General features: G+C 36.8%; 1 protein-coding gene across 1 annotated transcript in view; it reads left to right on the top strand.

The window, feature by feature from the left end:
* Slc1a1 (solute carrier family 1 member 1) overlaps positions 1 to 22,225 on the top strand; it is a 72,151-nt gene that overhangs the window by 18,125 nt on the left and 31,801 nt on the right. The window contains exon 2 of the mRNA XM_076843438.2: positions 18,780 to 18,920. Coding sequence (XP_076699553.1) covers positions 18,780 to 18,920 — 141 coding nt within the window. The remainder of the gene's footprint in view (positions 1 to 18,779; positions 18,921 to 22,225) is intronic.

Below are 22,225 nucleotides of genomic sequence, written 5' to 3'. Positions count from 1 at the left end.
TCCTTCCTGTCTTTTATTCTCCCTATTCTAATGCTTCTTACACACCTTAGCTGGCCTTTTCTCTGCCCTAAACCTGGCCTTCTGCAAACTTGTTCAATGGCTACTCACTATCTCTTCCACTAGCTAATCTTTAAAATCTATATTACTTCATAGTTCAGCACATGTTTATCTCATCTAATCCGTATAATGAGCTGGTTCAATAAGGAAGGGAACAACCAGAGATATGAAAAATTGTGCTCTATGTGTGTAATATGAATTGTAATGCATTCTGTTGTCATATATAACAAATTAGAAAAAAATTTAAAAAATAAATAAGGAAGGGAACAAAGGATCAGGGAAATATAAATTGTCCACCCTGGTACTGAAGGCCCTTCATGGAATGCCCCAGACCATGTTTCTAGTTTTAGTTCTCTAAACTACCCTCCCACGCATCAGCCAAACTAGTGACTAAACACATTCATTACTTCCTTATGGAAAAACAGAACTTTGGGGTCAGACAATCTTGGGTCTTGAGGATGGCTGTGACTTGTAGGCAAGTTTTCTAACATTTCTTGCATTATTTTCTTCATCTACAAATATGGTTTGTTATATGAGACAATTAAGTAAAATTCAGGTTGAGAATTCCGGACCTCAAATCCAAAATGCTCCAAAATCTGAAACTTCTTGAGCACTGACATGACATCAGAGGTGGAAAATTTTACACCACAGGACTTTGTTTCATGTGCAAAATTATGTATATACAATATAACAAAATCCCTAAAAATTCAAAATCCAAAAATAATCTATAATGTATCATAAAAGTGTTTAGAACTATAGAGACTTGATGCAAGTCAGTTTTTCTCTTGACCCCTTTTCTTTGTATTTTCCCCACTCTCCTTCCTTCTCCATAGTCCCTCCCTTTTGAATTCCTATTTGCACTCTGAAGGCATATCCTGAATTCGTCCACTTTTCCTAATCCTCATCTAACAGGGATTTTAAGGGTATCCTTAAACTCCTACAACTTTGGGGTGACCTTTCCAAAAAATTAGCAACACCTCTTTATGTCACCATGAGCTTATCTGGTCCTGCCTAGTAGGTTGTAAATTCTGGGTGTCAGGAGCCTTGTACTGTCCTTGGGTGTTTGCATTCTTCTGTGCCAACTGTGGAAGTTGTTGATATGCATTTAAATTGTGTCTTTAAGAATGGAACTTTTTCCTCTTTTTTATTTTCGACAGATGATCAAGGAGGTATTATTTCTTAGAGTGGTAAAAAAGTTTCTTCTATTGCATGTGTTTTTAAATGTCTTTGTGGCTACCATCTGCAGACTTCTTGCATCTGTTTAGAATCTGTGATAATGGAGACCTCACACTCTGTTCCAACTCCAGCTACCTGTCCATGCAGTGTCTGCGGCTTCTATCAGATAGAGGATCCTTCAGTCCCACTCTGTCCATCTGGGTAGAGTGAAAAATTTCAGGACACTCTGCTTCTGCTATTACCTTTCAGCACCATCCCTACTCCCTAAGAGGAAAGGTGGAAGTGACTGGGAAGGAATGAAAAGAAAGAGGAAGAGAATTATCTGACTTTATGGTTTATCACCTTTAACATTCAGACCCTGAATCTCCGAGTCAGGTATCATCTTCTCCTGACTAATGACAAAATTAAGGCTGCCATTTATGCTCTGTCCCAGAGCTAGAAAATATATAATGAGTGAAGTTTGGGCCTCATTGTGTCAAATTTATGTCATGTTTTCCCACTGTTCTGCCTGCATTAGGGTCTTCAACATCTTTCTCCTGTGCTTCTAAGACTGGTATTTGCATATATGTTTATTAGTTTGAAGACAGTTATGAACTAAAAATAAAACAGGTTTCTTCCTGCTCTTAATAGGAGTTTTTGTTCAACCCTCCACCAGGAATGTGTCTTTAGGCCTCCAAGTTTTACATAAATATCTATAATTTGAATGGTCTTTAAGGAAATGGGAGCAAATAAGAATAATAAAAATGGAGGAACTTTGGATTGGGTAGTGAGGGGAGGGGCAGAAATATGGGGGTTGGAAGGATGGTGGGATGAGACGGACATTATTACTGTACATACATGTATGATTACATGACCAGTGTGACTCTGCACTATGTACCGCCAGAGGAATGAGAAGTTGTGCTCTGTTTGTATGCAATATGTCAAAATGCATTGTACTATCATGTATAACTAACTAGAAGAAACAAAAATAAAATAATTAAAAAAATAAAAGACATGTACATTCTAAAATAAGAATAATGGATATGTAGGTTTAGATCACAAAGTGCTTCTTCTATACATTTACTTGTTTGGTTTTCACATTTCTGAGGCATGTTTGTTGAAGTTTTTAGATGAAGCAACCAAAAGCAAAAAGATAAAGTGACATAGCTAAATATGTGATAGACACAAATTAAAATCCTGATTTGTGATTCCTCTTCTGTTATCTCCGGAGTAGTTTTGATTTATGCCAGGGCATCAGTTAATTTTGAAAGTGCTGTTCTCTCAATTTTTGCTGCCATTAGTGTCATCTGTTGTCATGTTCAATCATAGCTAACACTTATTAAGCCTTCCTGTGGGCCAAGGGCAGGGCTAAGTCCTCTGCATTCATTATTTCACTTAATGCTCCCAATGGCAATGTGACATAGGTTCTCTTTCCCCTCTTTGACGAGGATACTTCAGCTTAGAGGGTTAAGTGGCCTACTTACTGTAACACTATTTAATTGGTACAGGAGACTCAACTCCAAGCTTGGGAAATTCCTGGAAATTTCTGCTATGACTTAGAAGAAATAAGACACCTAGACTGTAAACCACGTGGGACTAGGCTCTTGTAACCTCCACAGAGCTTACCAGACTGGTTGTATATAACATGCAAGTCATTCATTAATGACAGTTGATATTTATCCAGGCTGTTAATTTTTAAAATTTGTGGTTTTTTTATATATTTTTATATTATAGGTTTCTAAAAATATAGAGTCTCATATTATGTTGTCCAGGTTGACTTCAAACTCCTAATCCTTCTGCCTCAGCCTCCTAAGTAGCTATTACAGGCATGTGCCAACACACCTAGCTAGGTCATTAGTTTTGACTTTTCATTTTCTCCAAGGATTTTCAAATCATAATCTTAGAATAGTTCTGATATAGTGTTAGCTGTTTTGATTCATTTTTATACTATATAATTGAAAATTAAGCTCTCAAACATCTCCTTATGAACCACAATATGTAATTACAATTTTTCTTTGAATTGATCATCTTCTTTTGAGCTATTAATAAACATGTCTGGCTTCATTTGGGTTTTCACATTATTGGTGAGACTTTCAAATTTAATAAACTTACACACATCTTGCCAAGTCTGAACAAAAGTCTGATCACCACATCATTAGTGATCTTTGTGCTATTGATATGATGATTAAAAGAAAAAGAAGTTTCCTATGTCGTTGTCATCTCTCCTATCCCATAAATAAACCATTGAAATAATCAAAGTGTAAATTAATCATATTTAATATTATTATTCTCTGGTTCTTTTCCCCCTTTTTAATCATTTAGTTCATTTAAGAGGGTGTGTATGCTTTTAAAAATTAAGGTATAGTTTATGTTTTTACCATTTTAAAGTACACTGTGAGTGGTTTTAGTACATTCATTGTGTTGTACAACCATTTCTGCTGTCTAATTTTCATTCATGTCTCAAAAAGAAACCCCATGTCTATTAGCATTCAGTCCCAATCCCTTATCCCATTTGTAGAAACTATGAGTGTCGCAGTCTGGCTGGGCACAAATAACCGAGCCGCCACAGAGCCTTGTAGATTCAAACAGCGACTCTTTATTCCCCCACTCTCACGGCACTGCACACACCACACAGGACCATACTCCCTCCACCAGGCTCGTCCAATCTCTCCGAACCCCCCCTGAGAACTCCCAACTCCAAAGTAGCGGGCTGAGGCAGCAAGAGCCGCCCTGTTGCCCGACAGTAAAGGTCAAATATACAATACAATCAATCCAGCATCACAGCAATTATATATAGCTTAACTCAAATCATCATCTCAATAGTTCCAGCGTCACCTTTCAACCATTTCCTCTGGCAAATGCCAGGCATCATTGAGTGGGCTGTGGCTCTCAACACATGAGTGTACATTTTGTCTTCATGGGTTTGCCTATCCTGAACCTTTCTCATAAAGGTAATCATATAATATGTGGGTTTTTGTGACTGGCTTTCTTTCACTTTGTATAGTTTTGAGGTTCAGCTATTCTGTAGCATTTATCAGTGCCTTATGCCTTCTACAGCTGAATGATATTCCCTTGCATGGGTATACCTCATTTCGTTCATTCAACAATAAGTTGATGGATATTTAGATTGTTTTAACTTTTTGGCTATTTATTAATAATGTTGCTATGAACATTTCATGTATAAATTTTGTGTGAAGGTATGTTTTCAATTTTCCTGAATGTGTACCAAGAAGTAGAACTTCTGGGTCATGTTAATTGTATGCTTGACTTTGTGAGGAACTGCTGAATAGTTTTCCATAGGAACTATGTCATTTTGCATTCCCAAAAACAATGTAGAAGAATTCCATTTTTTTCCCCACCCTCACAAAAATATATTATTTTTCTACTGCATACATATATATCCATCCTAATTAATTTGAAGTGGGATCTCTTTGGGATTTTGATTTACATTTTCTAATGACTAATGATGTTGGACAACATTTCATGTACTTATTTCATTTACATATCTTATTTGGAGAGATGTATTCAAAATCTTTGCACACTTAATAAAACTAGGCTCTTAATGTTGAGTTATGAGAGTTTTATATGTTCTAGAACTTTTCCAAACACATGCTTTACATGTCTGCCATTCTTGAGTCAGTTGAAAAGCAATGTTTTTTTTTTTAAATGTGTTTTACTGCCATATTGTGAAACTTAGTGGTTTCTGCCAAGTCCTGCCTTATATTTAATAATTGGTGTTTGGAATGTCATCAGAATTTGTGCTCAAACATAGGGATTGAGGTGAGAAGGAAGCACTTCCTTTGCAAAGGGTTTTACTGTTGAGGTCATGCATTAATCCCTCCACCTTGAAGAAAGCAGTGGTCACCATCTCCTATAGTAGAAAGTGTCATGGAGGCTGAGGATGGGGTTGGGTCATGGCAGAAGTTTATGGGTTTATGTTCCCAAAAAACCTGGTCTCAATGTGTGAGAACCAGGTACAAGTTGCCATGAAAACAAAGAAAGAGACCCAGGATTGCAAATAATTCAATTTTCTGGGGACTTACTGATGGAAGCATGATCCTGGGCAACAGCAAGACCAATGGATCTTTCCAATCTGGGTCAGAGGAAAAGGGCGTATAAAAGTGATCAGGACAAGAGTGACTTATCCATGCCAAATGTACTTGATTTATATCAAGCTAGTATCAGGCACATTCCTTGTACTGACAGCTCCAGAGTCTGATCATAAATCTCTACATACCTCTGTAAAGGTTTTGCTTATTTATAGTACACTGGGAAACAATGCATGGAAAGCCTATCAGACGTAGGGGCAATATTGGCAGTTATGATTCAGGTGGCTGAAGTCAGGTCAGGCTGATTCCTTACAGTTTATCTTATTTTTAACCCATGGTGGGAATGGAAACATTGTTTTTGCTTCAGAATTGCTCTTAAAAAACAAACAAACAAACAAAATGTCTGAGCCAGGCATGGCGTAGGAGCCTATAGTCCCAGCAATTTGGGAGGCTGAAACAGGAGATTCACAAGTTCAAGTTCAGCCTGGGCAACTTAGTGAAACCTTGTCTCAATAACAAATGAAAAGAGATGGGAATATAGCATGCCTGGGTTCAATCCCCAATACTGGAAAAAATAAAAATAAAAAACAACTCTCTTCCTTCCAAGGAAAATATTTACAGCACATTCTTCTTGTTAAGATGGATTGGCCTGACTGGGATAGTAAATTGGCTGGCTGAAGTCTATTTTCCCTCATTCAGGATCAACTCTGCCATCATCACTGCACATCTTTGGGAAACCTCAAATTCTGCCCTGCGACACAACAGGGAAAGGGAACCACAGCTGAAATAGTAGACTGTGTAAGAGAGAAAGAGCGGGCAAAGACAGCTGTTAGTTCAGGACATTTCCAAAGGGAGCTGATAACCCAACTTGTTTGTATGTTGCATACTCCCTGTACTATTGCTGGAGGCCTGCATCAGGATCTTTCAGCTCTGTCAAGATGGACATTGTCATTAGTGCAAGGATGCCCTTGCCCCTGCTAGGCTTCTTTACATCTTTGCTACGCGAGGCATAATATCACTAAATTTGAAACTTGGATGAGTTCCCCATGTGATTCATATGCATATCAAAATTTGGGCATCATAGATTGATATCCTCCCTGTTCCTGCCCACTTCACATGGTTATTGAATCTGAGTCTGAGTCAGATTCATCTTTCTTTTTTCATGGCTTTCATGAATTCGGCCTAGTGTACTCTTGATGTCATCCTAGTCTTGCCTGTACTTCTTCTCATTATTGGATGAAGAAAATTTCAGTCACTTAACATTTCCCTGAAATGTAAACAATTCTGTAGAAATTCCCACTCTGCCCCCTGTCTTAGGCTAAATTGCATCTGTGATTGGCCCTAATTAACCATGAGCTCCTTGAGGGAAGGGGTCTTATATCATTCATTTTAGTATCATTACTCCCGCATGTCTCCTAACCCAGATCCTTGGACATGGTAAATATTTGCAAAATTTAATTAGGTTACTGAATCACAATAAGAATTATTTTAGAAGACACCAAAAATTTAAAATGCCTTTTCTTTTAGTCCCATTCAGATCTTGAGACTCTTATTTCAGTAATATCAAGTTGTATAGAAATGAACTAAGATCACATTGGGTGTACTTCGTGAGTCCTTCCCATGTCCTAACTTTAACTCTGAAACTTTTAAAATGTATAGAATAAAAGTAACTATTTATCTACCAAAATAAATTCAGTAAACTAAGTGAATAACTGGAAATTTAGTCTCACTGAAAATATTTTACATTAATTTCTTCTGATTCTGTTGCTTTTCAAATTTGTGACCATGATTCAAAGCCATACTGTTCAAAGCCATACTGTTCTGAGGATTTTATGAGAAAATCTATGAAGAGTACATAGCTTATGTTCCCAAACTCTGAGTTAAACTGGTAATACAGCAGATAATCGATCCAAACATATCCTCATTCTCATATTGGACTTTTTCTTTCCACATTGCCTTCAGGTGTCAAGGAGATCAATAAAGGAAAGGGACCAAGGGATGGTAGGTAGAGGGAGGGAAGAATACTGGGGAGTGATATTGGTCAAAATATATTGTTACATTGTGTGCATGTATGAATATGTAACAACAAAACTCATCAATATGTACAACTATAGTGCACCAATAAAAATGTGGAAAAAAAAGAGTGCATAGCTTATAGTAGCAAACATTAGATGCTTTTACTTCGTGAACCAGAACTTTACATGCAAATGTAAAGGTTAAATTTAAATGAAATTTAAATTCCTAATGACTCTGGGGTTGTATTTTATTATGCTTCTTGTGTAGATGAAGAAACAGGTACATGCATCAGGATAAGTATTTTATCTACAATTACACAGCTAAATAAAGTGTGAGGCCAGGATTTGAACACAGTCTGAACCCAGAGCCTTCCCTCTGAGTAATTGTTAATTTCTCCCCTCAAAATATATCATGTTATTTAACATACTTATTTCATTATGTAGATTAAAGGCCCCCTTGAATATGCATTGCTCTCATCTATGTTTTTCCATTGACTAATGTCTTTTTAAGAATTTGTTGGTCTGTAAATGATTATTGGCTAATTGATTCCATGAGTTTACATGGAAGTATTTGGAAAATCAGAAATTGTTTTAATATAGCAAGTCCTTAATATAGCAAGATCTTTTCTATATTTTGTGGGGATTTCAGTTTTAATCTTCATTGAGTCCATTACCCATCTTAAAATGGTCACACTGGAAAGGATAAGGAATAGATCATTGGTAATGGTGTAACATCACATAATGGTTAATCTGGATGGATTCTCCTACCATCTCACACACACAAAATGTAGCACTTCTCTCCAAATTAATATAGAAACAATACATAAACCCAAACTCAAGAGAAATAAAGGAAAATCTTCAGGTGCCAGAAATTAAAAGGGAACTGTCACTGAAAACAAAGTACCTAATTTGAGTTATAAGGAGGAAAGATTTAATTAATTCACAGTTGTGAAAGTTTCAGTCCATGATTGCTTGGCCCTGTTGCTTTGGATCTGTGGTAAGGCTGACATCATGGTGGTAATATGTGACAGAGGAAGCTGCTCACCTCATGGCAGCCAGGAAGCAAAGAAAGAGGAAGGGGCTGGGGTCCCAATATGGCTTCAAGGACATGCCTCCAGTGATTCATTTCCATACACTAGGTCCCAACCTTCTTTAAATGTTCTACCACTTCCCAACAGCACCACAGGCCTTCAATACATGGGCCTTGAAGGACATGTTCAGATGGAAACTGTAGCAGAACTGTAAACTGTAGCCCAAACTGTAAATGAGCTGTGCCAAGGACTAGACTCAATGATAAGCCTTTATGATGGGAGACTGGGGTTTTAATATTCATATGAGAAAAAGAGATGATCTTGATCTGCATGAATAAAGGAACCACAATCAGACCTCTGCAGAGAGCCTGAAACCTCAAAATTTGACCCTGTCCTTAGAGTACAGAACAGAAAAATTCTACTCGGTGACCTCAGGAAAACCTTGAGAAATCTTGCTATCTGCCCATGGCAAAAAGTGAAGGGAGATGGGGCACTTATGAATAAATTAAACCTCAGACTTATGCTTTCCTAGGTGCATGATTTAAATTAATACCACCATGTAATCCTGATTTTTCTAAGCTAAAAAATCTAATATGAAAACTGTTCTGGAGGCCTCAAAACTCCTGAGTCCCCAAGCCAAGTGAGTAGCTAATAAAGACACTTTCACAACTCACAGGAAAAAGCTACCCCTCACCAAAATCCTACAATTAAAACATACACACACACACACACACACACACACACACACTCTGCAGGAAAGGACATGAACAGGAGAATATGTGTCCCCAAAACTAGACATGATAAAACATTCTGTAAGAGTACATAATAAAAATGTGTCACATTCTTCAAGAAAAACAGATGGAACAGAAACTGGAAAATAGAAAAAAATGATTTAGACATAGTATGAGGAGATAAAATGAAGCTAAAAGACAACAGGATTAAAAATCTGGTAGGTGAATTAAATATCTACTAAATAAAAACAAAGATTAGTAAACTGGAAGATAGGCTTGAGAAAACCAGTCAGCTGCATCACAGAGGGAAAAAAAGATTCCTAGGTATTTGGGTACTGAAAAGCACATTTTAAAATAATTTATAATTCAAAGAAGTCACAGTAGAAATTATAAGAAGTAATCAGCAATGAAAATACTACATAATAATTCATGGAATACTATCACAGAATTTAGAAGGAAGATAGTATGAAATGGGTGAAAAGGCGAATGTGCTAAACAATCAATTTATAAAATTTAGAAAAAGAACAGATAAACCTAAAACATTAGAAGGAAATAAATTGCTAGATAAGGGTGGAATTTAACAACAAAACAAAAACAAAATAGGAATGTGAAATAAATTTAGAAAAAATGAACTAGATCTTCTCATATTAACATACATAAATCTCAAAAACATAATGAAAACATTCCCAAACTAAAAGGCATATTGAGAAAGGAAACATACATTTAAACAGATACAATTTAAGTAATATTCTCCAACACAAACAGCATAATACATTTCAAGAGATAGACACAGATATGTAGTATGTATATATAGAGAGAGAGACAGACAGAAGACAGAAAATAGACTCAAAATAGTGATGTCCTTGAGGAGAGAATAGAATAGAATTGAGGGAGCTACAATGGATCCTCAACCATAAGGATTTATTTAAATCAAAGAAAATCTGTAGCAAATTTGATAACATGCTAATGATTCATTCATTCTGGATAGTGAGTGTATGCGTGTTTAATGCTTTTTTACTTTTCCTTGAAATATTTAAGTATGGCACTTTTTCAAATAATTGACAATCTGAATTCTATGCTACATGGCATGGAATTCTAACACACTAACTGTTAAGCAATAGAGGTAATGCCAGTGCTACCGAAGGGTTTTACTCTATGTCATTAGGTTATGGGAAAACAACTATGGTAGGCAGAATTCTAAGATGTTTCCCAAGGTTCTCACCTTTAGTACACACGCTCTATATAATCTCCTTCCCATAAATGACATTATGATGAGATTTCACTTCTGTAATTATTTATTTTATCTGGCAAAGGTGAGATATTACCTGAATTTATCAGGTAGTTAGGATCCCTATTCAGCTGGTTTTACATTAATCAAAAAGGAGAGTATTCTGGGTAGAGTTTACTTCATCCAGTGAAACCCCTTTAAAAGACTGAGCCAGACCTGAACATATAGTTCTGCTGACTAGGAAGAGGTGTGGGCCATGTTGTGGGAAGGCCATGTGGTAAGGAATGGTGGAAACCTCCAAGAGCCCAGGGCAGCTCCAAGCTAATAGTTAAGAAAAAAAAAAATCAAGGACCTAAGTTCTACAACCACAGGGATGTAAATCCTGAAAACAGTCACATGAGCTTGGAAGAGAACCCCAAGCTCCAGAAAGGAATGCAGCCTGTGATGCACTGAGCAGAAGACCCCCACGAAGCTTTGTGCTGTGCCCCGGCTCTTGACTCGTGGAAACTGATGATAAATATGTGTTGTTTTAAGCTGCTAAGTTTGTTGTTTGTTACACAGTAATAGAAATTATTCCCATAGATGCTGAATGTACCTTGTAAACTGTGGCATACTCCACAAACAATGCTGGTTTTGTTACCATTGATTATTCTTCCTTTATCTGAACCTCTGTGATCAACACACCAGAAGATCAAACGTGCTGCATTTGCTAGCCTGTTATGTCTAGTCTTGGAATATAATTTTGATGGAGCTCTTCAAACCAGACTCATTTTAGACAAAAGTTCCACAGAAATTGTTTCTAAGTTTACATAATAAAAATAAAATTAAATAAATAAATAATAAATAAAAATTAACCTACCCATCCAACCCTAATGTCTGCTGAGGTCTGCCAGTGGTACCCAATGGGGGACAGAGTTTCAGAATGTTTTTGTTGAATGTCATTGTGGCTCACTACTCTGAAGGAGAAAGTGGTGAACCTTCTGAAAAGAAGCAGAAATGTGAATTTGTACTTGAGCTTCAGAACATGAAAGAAATGAAACAACTCCTGGAGTTGATTCCCCTCAGGTCGCTCCCTCGCTTTCAGCAAGGTCTCATTTAGGCCTTTTAGTCTGGCTTTTGCTGTGCTGGGGTATGAAGAGAATGATACTTTAATTATTGGGCCACAGTGTGGGGATGCCAGTGCTATTAGTGAAAGTTCCCGAAGGGAAAGGCATCTCCAGGGACAAAACACCAAGCCCTAAGGCCTACCTATCCTTCCCGGCGGAAGATTCTCCCTCCACGGACAATCAGGGAGAACTGGAGTCTGGTTTTATTAAAAATGCAAGTTAAATGTTCTCATAGTTTGAGAGTCTTATGATTTAAGAAGATAGGAAGAAGGAAAACAGGCTTGTAGTCTTACACAGGAAAGCCAGAATCTCATTAAAGTGCCTCCTAACTTACAGTGTACCCAGGTCCTTGTAGCACTGGCCGTGTATGCTTCCTTAGCCATGACCTGAGGTGGCTGACGTGTGGCCTCAGCTGCCCTTACTTTTCTAGTTACTTTTTTGCTGGTGTCACCCATATTAACCCACCCACACCACTTTCCAGTGTTCTGTACCCACATATCCACGTGTCATTAAGCATCTTTCTCATCAAAAAGTTAATTCATCACCTTTCTCCAGAATTATCCAAATTCCCCACTGGGATAGGTACCAATGTCCACCCTGTTGACCAAGCTAGAAAACTGGCAAGAATCCCAGGGCCTCCCTTTCTTCCTCAGCTGTACCACTCTCTACCCACAAATTCATCACCAAGTGCTTGCACTTCTACCTCCTAAGTCTTCCCAGTTCTCCACTCTCTTAAGACCTCTCGCCAGGATCACGGCAGTGACTTCCTAACTGTTCTCCCTGTTTCTAGGGCTCACACAGCTCTCTTAATTCAGAACTCCTTCAGATGAATGGGTAAATCTGTCAGTGGTTTCCTACTGCCTTCAGGATCAATTTCAATTCCTTAGCATAGTGGGTGGGACCCGTCTCAGTCTGCCCTTCAGCAGCTGCCGGTCCTCCTTCTGATCACTGCCCACACTGAATGGCTTGAAGCTGTTCACATGTACTAGGATTTCTAAACTCCATGCCTTTACAATAGTGTTCTGTTTTTCTGAAATGTCTTTTTCTTTTTGGTCTTATTATTAGTCCTCCTTTCCCTGATAAACTTTCTACTCTCTTGAAGAAACTGTTTATCTTCATTCTAACTCTTTTTTTTTTTTTTTTTTACCATTAAGTCCAGGGCTGCTTAACCATGAAGCCCCAACCTCAGCCCTTTTTGTTTTATATTTTAAGACAGGGTCTTGCTAAATTGCTTAGGGCCTCACAAAGTTGTTTGAGGCTATGTGATCCTCCTACCTCAGCCTCTCCAGCCACTAGGATTTCAAGTGTGTGCCACCACACCAGGCTCCCATTGTTTTAAAACAGTTTGTCCGTGTGCCTTACAAAGATGATTCCTTGAGGACAGGGCTGGACATTGAGTTGTCCTTGTAGTCATGCAGTGTGTTATGGTGCCTATTTGTTTAGGTGCTCAGTAAATATTTGATATGTGCATATTAGTGAGTGGATGTTTTAGTCAGCTTTTCATGACTGTGACCAACAAGAACAACGTAGAGGAGGAAAAGTTTCTTTGGGGTTTACAGTTTCAGAGGTTCAGTCTATAGACAGCTAACTCAATAGCTCTGGGCCCAAGGTGAGGCAGAACATCAGATGGAAAGGCATAGTGGAGAAAAACAGTCAGGACATGGCAACCAAGAAGCAGAGAATGAGTGCCATACACCAGGGACAAAATATAAACCTCAAACGCACGCCCCCAGTGACCTACTTCTGCTAGCTATATCCTACCTGCCTGTATGTACCCAGTTCCTCCATATCAGTAGATTAATCCTCATCAGTGATGAGTTAAGGTTCTCATAACCCAGTCATTTTACCTCTGAACATTCATGCATTGTCTCACACTTCATATCTAGATCATAACAGTGGAATAATAAACCTATGTATAAGGGAACAGATTAAAATGCAGATGAATATAATAAATGGTAGTCTCTAGCATCAGCTCTCGTTTTTTAAATGTATATTGGTTATTATTATATCACCATAGTCATTTTACTCATGGTCTGTGGAGCTAGTCCCTTTTAAAGTTCTCAGTCATTTGTAAAAGGAATGCTTTGAGTGCTACCAGATGATAAAATTGAATTGGACAATAAAACAAATATTATGCATGTGTTTTATTTATTTATATCAAGTAGGCTGAAAGAATAACTTGAGTGTTTAATGTCCTCCTAAAAATACACAATAAATAATGAAAAGTGAATGACCTGATGCCTTCCCTTATTTTCTCTAACTTTTATTTGGAGTGACAGAAGGTTTGGTGAGATGAGGGGGAATAAGGAGGAGCATGCAAAGAAGAGGGTCCAATTCTCCCCTCCCTCTCAAATTGCATATCACAGATTCTGATATTTGACATATTGGATGGTGGAATGTTGTGGGTAATCAGAAACCTGGATTATTGCATTATCAAAACTCTCCATTATGGCCCATTAGTTTTTTGAAGCATTGGAAGCATAACTAAGGGCACTTGGAACAGTAATAGTGCAGAAAAAAGTGTAACCTTTGATTCCAGAAGTTACTTCAATTTCAGCTGTGCTAGGAGGAGAAGCAGTCACTCTTTAAGGCATGGTGATGCTGGTTTAGCTCAGTAATGTGCCAAACAGAAACTGTTTTTTCTGTGGTCCCAAACCATTATCCCAGAGAAACCCATGAGATCCTCACCAAGATCAACTTTATTCTTGAGTCAGACTGAATTAATTGTAGGTGGTAGACACCAGGAGAGATGACTCAATGGAAGCAGTCACAGCTATTGACAAAACAGTGCAAACCACATTTCCTGTTGATAGTGGACAGAGTTATCCATGAAGGAAAACATTTATTATTGCAATAACAACAAGATTGAACTCTTTTTAACTCATGCTTTTCAGATCCTCTAGCACTCAATGTAGTGCTTGGTATGTAATTGGCATTAATAAATGTTAATTTGTTATTGCTTTTTCTTGAATTCAGATACTACAAAGAATGTGTTCAGTGTGCCTTCTTCCCTGAAGTCTGAACATGTATGATAATATTAAGGCTTTGCATCACATTTGATGCTTGTCTTCTTTGGTTGTTAGGAAAAGTCAGTAACAAAATCAGGAATTTTTTCTAGGATTGAATGTCTAACAGTTGGTTGATGGTCAATAAGCAAGTCTATACAAACTTGTAATATTCAACACTTACCAACAGTAAAAATGTTCAATATGGGGAAATGTTCATGATATCAAGTTAAGTGAAAAATGCTTTCTAACCCCCCTTTACATTCTGCACTGTGTGTGACTCTAGAAAACATGCTAAGTGAAAGAACTGAGACAACCAACCACATATTGTATGAATCCATTTCTGTGAACTGCCAGAACAGGAATCTATGGAGACAGAGAGTAAATTAGTGGTTTCTAGCAGCGACTCCTGACAGGTTTGGGTTTCTTTTTGGAGTGATAGAAGTGTTCTAGAATTAAACATTGGCAATGGTTCTACAACATTGTGAATATCCACAAAACCACTGAATTGTATACTTTAAATGGCAAATTTTGTGTTATATGAGTTTTATCTCAATAAAAAATACCAAAAACTTCATGATGATATAGCCATTAAAAATGGCAAGAAATAATATGATAATTTATTTGAGGTGTTCAGTGCAGCTCCTGACAGGAACACAAATGTGCTCATATTATGGTTAACTGTAATAGAATATGTAAAATAAAAACAATTTCACTTTGCAGGTATTCAAGTGAGTTGGTAGTTTAGGGTGAATTTTTTTATACTTTTTAAAAATTTCTAGTAGAGCTATTCTAATATTGCTAGTATAGTAAATACTTTTTTAAGAATTTGAAAAAAAATAAGAGTTTTACAAACCCAAGCATCTGTTTTTTAAGATATACTTCTAAGAAAGGCTTGCATTGGTGGAGCTACTCATCTTTGGAGAGCAAGAAAGGGATGAGAAAAAGGTCCAGATGTATTGCAGTGTAAGGGCATTATAGAGAAACCATCCTTCCATTTATCCAGCGTATACACATTGTCATTATAGGAAGTGTCCTTTTATGCTTTTTTTTTCCTCACCATTAATGTTCATCTCAGAGTAGCTCCAGGAGGGCAAAAGGGTGCATGGTTAATTGCTTACTGTAGAGCTTAGCGTGTGGCAAAGCCTGATAAGTATTTCAATGAAAATTAAAATATTTACCTTTGTCAATAATTCTTATTTAATCAAGCCAAAATTAATTTGTGTAATGGGAAACTTGTGGGGAAAAAAAAACACAAAAGATTCTAATCTCTGTCCTTCACATCCCCTCAAACAGTAACAATGCTGCTTTCATAAATCTAAGTCAAATGCAATTCAGCTACTATCCCCAGGTTAATTTTATAACTCTAAAAAGTGTGAGCTCCTGAGAACAAGGACTGGTGAGGACCTGGAGAAAATAGAGAGGAAGACAGACTGATGTACTGATACATGGCTTTTTTCTCCTTGTGATTTCCAGTATTCCTTCCTGAATAATAATTTTTTTTTTATAAACTTAGAAAGCAAATCACCCCAGAACCCTGGGGACAAGTCTGTGGGACTTGCAGTTGTTTTCTCACACAATAGAGACATAAATAGACATAAATGCTAGGTATCTTCTCTTTTAAACTTGGGTCTTTGAACTAAAGAATCCCTAGTTGATTGTTTTCTTCTTGTGTTTCTTTCTCCTCTGTGTTACTAACATATTTATATTTAGCATAAAACCTGGAGAAAGTGTGGACAGCTTTCTTGGAACTGAGACCCTGTGACCCCCATTTTAAAGTGGAGGCTCAAAGGTGCTCATAGCCTCTTGGGCATCAGAGGGATCTCTGAAGGTCACTAACTTAACCCTTTCCCCACCACTTAATAAGAGGACTTAAAATTTATGGCCCTGCTTACATGCCTCACAATTGGTGGAACCCAAATCCTAGCCTGCTCATTTAACACCAGTATTCTTTCCACACTATCTCTCTACCTGCTTGGGATCATCTTGCCTATGTAGGGAAGAGAAGCTCAAAAACAGTGTCCTTGAGTCCCTTGCTAGGGGTACAGTGTTCTAAGCTACTACCTTACCACTAGGGAATTCCTCGCTGGCCTTGCCAAAGGCCTCCATAGCACTCTACCATTCAAGGAGACTATTGACCTTTACCTCTCTCAGGTGGGCATAGCCCTCTCAGGGAGGCCTAACCTGCACACCCTCTGGAGGGAAGTTATTCCCAGCAAGCTTTAGCTTTTGAACCTTCTCCATGCACCTTAATCCAGCCCAAGGTTCCAACTCTGTAACAGGTAGGGAGGGGATGTGTCCTGTGAGATCCTGACCTGGTCTAGGGACCCAGAGATCTTCCAGGGATTATCTTCACCTTGATCTGAATCTGATATTTCCAAATTTGATTGGTCCCAGCTGAGGGCATTCACCAAATACCTCAGGTACTTGAGTATCTCGGGGCAACAGCTATAAACCTCCTAACTTGACTGGCATTTCTAATTCTTTTCAGTAAAATAGAGAAATGTTGGAGTACAATTTGTAACAATGACCTTCAAGAACAAGCTTAATAGAAAGTTTTAATTGCCAAATGCAATAACGCATTTCACCTTTCAGTTTACCCTTGATTGTTTTTAAACTACTCCAAGTTACAACTCTTTTGTTTCTCCCATAAAAACCCATATTTCACTGGAGTCTGAAAAAATAGTAAGTACTTTTCTTTCTAAGCACACTGCATTCATTTTGATGGAGATGGGTAGAGGCAGTTCATCCTTGGGAATACAAACCCTCAGTTGGGCATAACATAGGACTTTTGTGGCTGTTTTTTTTTTTTTTTTAACACAAACACATCTTTATTTTTACATATTGAAGTTTCTTTGACATTTAAGCCCAAAATTTATTTGAAGCAATATAAATAGCATGAGAGAGAATTAAAAAAAAAAAAATCTTGAGCATTATGGATTGTCTTTAAGGCATAAGTATATGCATATAGAACAATTGAACCCAGACAATTAATAAAGCAGGAAAGAAGTATATAATGCATTTTTAGTTTACTTAAAACATTTTGAATCAACCACTCATGAGTTTCTAACAGTAGGTTTTAATATATGAACTAAATTAGAGGGGTAATAGATTTGTTCTTTGTCTTAGCTACAATTTGGGAAACATTTATGACCAGAAATGCATTCTGTATTATATGCACAAATAAAGAGATCAAGGAAAAGATAGAATATGTAGGAAAACAAAATTAAGGATAGATTTAAAACACAAAATGCACCAAGTGAGAGGTTCATGTATTTGGTCTGAACCTCACTAGTGGGTAAAGGAGGAATACTTGAAATTAAATGGAAATTCTAATATTGATTATAATTCATATTTCTTTTCATTGTCCTACAGTCAAATTTTCACCAGCTGATAATTTGAGTTTATGAATTTGCATATCCAGATATATCCTGTTTGACTTTTCCTGCTCTTTAATCATTTTATTTTCAGTTAGCATCACTCATCAGAGGTTAGTGAAAGAAAAAAGATATGAGTCATCCCAATTCATTTATTTTGTGGTTTAAAAAAAAAGTGTATATGTGTATATTGTGGGGAGAGGTACAAGGATTTAGAACAGTTTGAAATATGATGAAGAGGATATTGAAATTTTGTGAGTTTAGTTATCAAAGTTGTCATTAAATTGTTTCCTGCACACTTCATATAAGCATCTTGTTAAGGCAGAATTTCAGGGAATATATAACATTTCTTAAAAGTGAATGTACCCCTGTAGTCAATTTTATGTATAAGAACTCAAGATCACAAACTTCATAAAATGGCTCTTGATCAGATAAACTGGAGCATGCCATTACTTAGAAATAACTGGACAGAATGCAAAACAATGAAAACATAGTTGTTCAGTAATATAAAAATGTCAAATCAATATAATATTAATTTACTATTGAAATTACAAAAGTTGCATTAACAGAAAAGCATCACAAAAAATCATCATTAAAAGTGCTTATAACAAAACTATGAGAAAATACAAGTGGATATGCAAGCTATGAAATATGTAAAATGTCTCTGCTGATAAACAGAATAAGGTGGTTTGTAAAAATAAAAGTTATACTGTTTTTTCTAAGATGGTGGATTACTTTCTTTTCTACAATATTCTTTGATATTTTGTGATTATTATATATAGAATTGATGGGAAAGAAATGCAAACCAAAGCTTTTATGTGAGAATTTTTTTTTACAGATTAATCAACTAATATTTACCTTCAACTTATTTTCTTTTAAAATACATTTTTTTAAAGTCTAAATTTTACAGATTCATGAGTGATGTCTTCTTGCCATTAAAGTTTGTAGTTTGGGGGATATTTTCCCATTGAAATGTAGATGGGAGAACTCAGCAATGTTCCTCTTTTTTTCCTTGTTTTTCTTAGGCATTGCCATAGGAGTCTTAGTTCGAGAATACAGCAAGCTCTCGAATCTGGAGAAATTCTACTTTGCTTTTCCTGGAGAAATTCTAATGAGGATGCTGAAACTCATCATTTTGCCATTAATTATATCCAGCATGATTACAGGTACCTTGATGTTCTCTATGATCCTTTAAGGAGTCCAGCAGAATCTATGTTGTTCTTTTCCAATTATGGAAAATTGAATGCATTAGAGGCATCACACAAATCACACACTCATATACACTCCTCACTTGGAAAGTGCATATTTGCTTAGATGAAAACATTTCCTTGGTGTCAGAGTGGTATGGTTTTGTCATGGTGCTATTCCTCTAGCACTGTCTCAAATCTTCATTTGTTCAACAAATGATATCTTGTGAGGGGGATGCTATTTCAAATATATTGTAGATAAAACTCCATCTGGGGCACAGAAGTGGGGAAAAGGCATATTTGGTCCCTGAAATGTCAGCTAGTGTCCTTGGGGAAAATGTGGTTGTCAATTTTGATCATGTTTTCAGTAATTCACTCATTTGTTTCCCAGCTGCAGCTGAGCTCTCTCAGCAGCTGCCTTTAGGGTCCCTCTGTTCCCTACTCCTTGCCTATTTCTACTCCTCCACAGGACTCAGAATTTGCTACATACCTGTCCTGCAAATTTGCCAGGGAGCCAGCAGCCAGGTACTGTGGAAAAGATCTAAGTATGGGTTTGTACCATACTTTACAAGGCCAGCATTTTTAAACTTGTGACACAGTTGGATCTGAAAATGACTTTTCTCTTATTGGTCATTATATTGTAGGATTTCTTCAAAGAGAAGGAATTCCAAACCATAATTGAATGCATAAATAAAGATTATTAAATGGTCTCTTTAGGTTTCTAATAAGCTAAGAACACCAAGGCCATTTACGAACAAAGAGAAGGAATCCTATAATATAATCCTGCAATATATCTCCTTATCTAGATAGAGATTAACCTGATTGACAAAATGCCATTTATCTGGAAATAGTATGCTGCCGTATACATTCCATCACTGCTTGTACTTATCTCAATTCTGGCAATTGAGAAAATGTGGCATGACATTAGTCACTTCTGTTGTCAGCTTCAAAATCAAGGTTTATGTAACCATGCAATTAGGAGACTTGTACGTCCTTTTCTAGAACACTTTTCTCCACTGCCACTGAAAAGATCTGATCTTGTCCAAAACATGGGCTGGGAGGAAGGGAGGAATCTGCTGCACTCAGTAATTCATTGTTTGAAAAGCTGCCACATTTGACCAATGAACTTCACAAGAGCGAAACTCCAGTTAGATTCGAATCCCTTAGGAGCTTTGTTCATAAATGGTCTTGGTGTTCTCAACTTATGAGAAACCTAAAGAGAACATTTAATTATCTTTATTTATGTATTTAATTATGTTTTGAAATGCCTGAGTTCTTTCAAGCCTCATAGCCTCAGGAACAAATCAGCATATTAGTTGTTTCTCCCACATGATTTTTATTTTCATATTATTGGAAGCATTTAAATTTGGAATAATTTTGTATAAATATACAGATTTCTGGCTTTTTCTGGAAAAAAATTAAGATCTGGATACACCACTCATACACACCAAAAGCAATCAAGAGCCAAGAGACAGTGGTTCCATTTAATTGGAGGAAATACATTTGAGGATGCCACAGTCCCCATTATTCCATATTCCCTAACACCCTGTCCACTTCTCTCTTTTATATTTGCTGACTGGTTCCTGTAGGCACTGCAGTTATAACACCTTAGAAATTTTCCCCATATCAAAGATTCTTAATCTTTTTTTCTTTTTGTACTCCTTCAAGAGCAAATGAGAATCTTGGATTCTCTCCTAAGGAAAATATTCACAATTGTATGCATATAAGATATTTTGCATACTTTTACATATTTTGCACAAGATTCATAAGCTGCCTGATGAGTGACACCATTTAATTCTTGTGTCTATTGGGAAAGTAAAGAAAGTTAATCCAAATTAAGCAGCAAACTCAAAACTCATGTAGTAATCCAGGTTCTAGAAGAAAAGGTAAAAATACATGTATGAATATACTAGGAGTGACACCATTTAATTCTTGTGTCTATTGGGAAAGTAAAGAAAGTTAATCCAAATTAAGCAGCAAACTCAAAACTCATGTAGTAATCCAGGTTCTAGAAGAAAAGGTAAAAATACATGTATGAATAAACTAGTTCTGTTTGAAAATATGGGCTGTTGGGAATCACTTAGTGATATGTATTTCAGGCTGGTTGTTTTGTGTATAGCTCAGCTTTGTAAATAATCTAGGGAAATAAATTATAATTTTCAGTATTTTAGTGACATAGCTCAGCTGTTTTTCAAAGCCATAGCACAGATTCTGGTAGGTTCTATACCTTTCCTTTACCAAATCCCAAGTAGCTAGTCAGGAGCTAAAGAGAAAGAAAAACCACTGCTCATTCTTTTGAGTAGTGACAATGAAATGGTCAGAGATTCCAGGGACATGAGCAAAAGCAGAATAGGGAAAATGGTTCCACTTTCAATGTTTAAAATTGTCAGATTAAAGGAAAAAAGTGGCAGTACTAGTATTGACAATGATGTGGGAAAATTCATACACTTTCATTTCCCATCAAAATTGGAACAAACTTTCTGGAAGGTGGTTTAGAACATGTTCTGATCTTTCCACCTGGTAATTCTACTTCATAGGATTTATCATAAAGAAATATACAGAGACATATTCACAGATTTAGGTACAAGAATATTCATGGTAGCATTTAAAAAAATAATGGCAATAAATTATAAGCAATCTAAATACGTGGTATACCCATAAGTTAGGATACTGTGCAACAATTAAAAACCTGCTTGGATACATATTTAGTGACAAGTGGAAATTTTCCTAATACGCGCCCAGTGGAAGGATAAAACAAATTACACAACATGATGTTGTATAAATGCCAGGCTTTTGTAAAATATGTATACATTTTTAAAAGTTGGGTTAAAACCAATAGGTTACAATGGTTCAATCTGGATAGTAAGAAAACATGATTCATTGTACTTTCATTACATTTTCAAGGTGAACTTGTGTTATTCTGTTTGTCTTGTTTTGTGTTTTCCCCTTTCTTTTGTTTAATGGCAGAAAGTGGGATGAATTCTACTCTGTGCTCCACAGACTTTGCCTCTGGTAATTTCCCTACTCCTCTTCTCTAAGCTCTGCTCCCTGTCCCTGCCAGCTCAGGGCCCCTTTTAGCCTTGTGTGCAGGTCATTCACCCCAGCCCTGCAGCATCATTCCATTTCCCCACCCAGATGATGGCATGGAGAATTCACAGGAAGGGCAGTTTTCACATTGCAAAAGCCTTGGAAAACCCAGCAGGTCACTAGCCTAATTGATACATTTATTAAGCCAAAGGAGGATGTTGTGGAAGCTATGCAGATTGAATGCATCCCTCAGGAAT

This window comes from Callospermophilus lateralis, chromosome 2, assembly GCF_048772815.1.
Source record: "Callospermophilus lateralis isolate mCalLat2 chromosome 2, mCalLat2.hap1, whole genome shotgun sequence".
In the NCBI taxonomy this organism is placed as follows: domain Eukaryota; kingdom Metazoa; phylum Chordata; class Mammalia; order Rodentia; family Sciuridae; genus Callospermophilus; species Callospermophilus lateralis.
The sequence above is the reverse complement of the archived record's forward strand: the minus strand, read 5'-3'. Positions and strand labels throughout refer to the sequence as shown.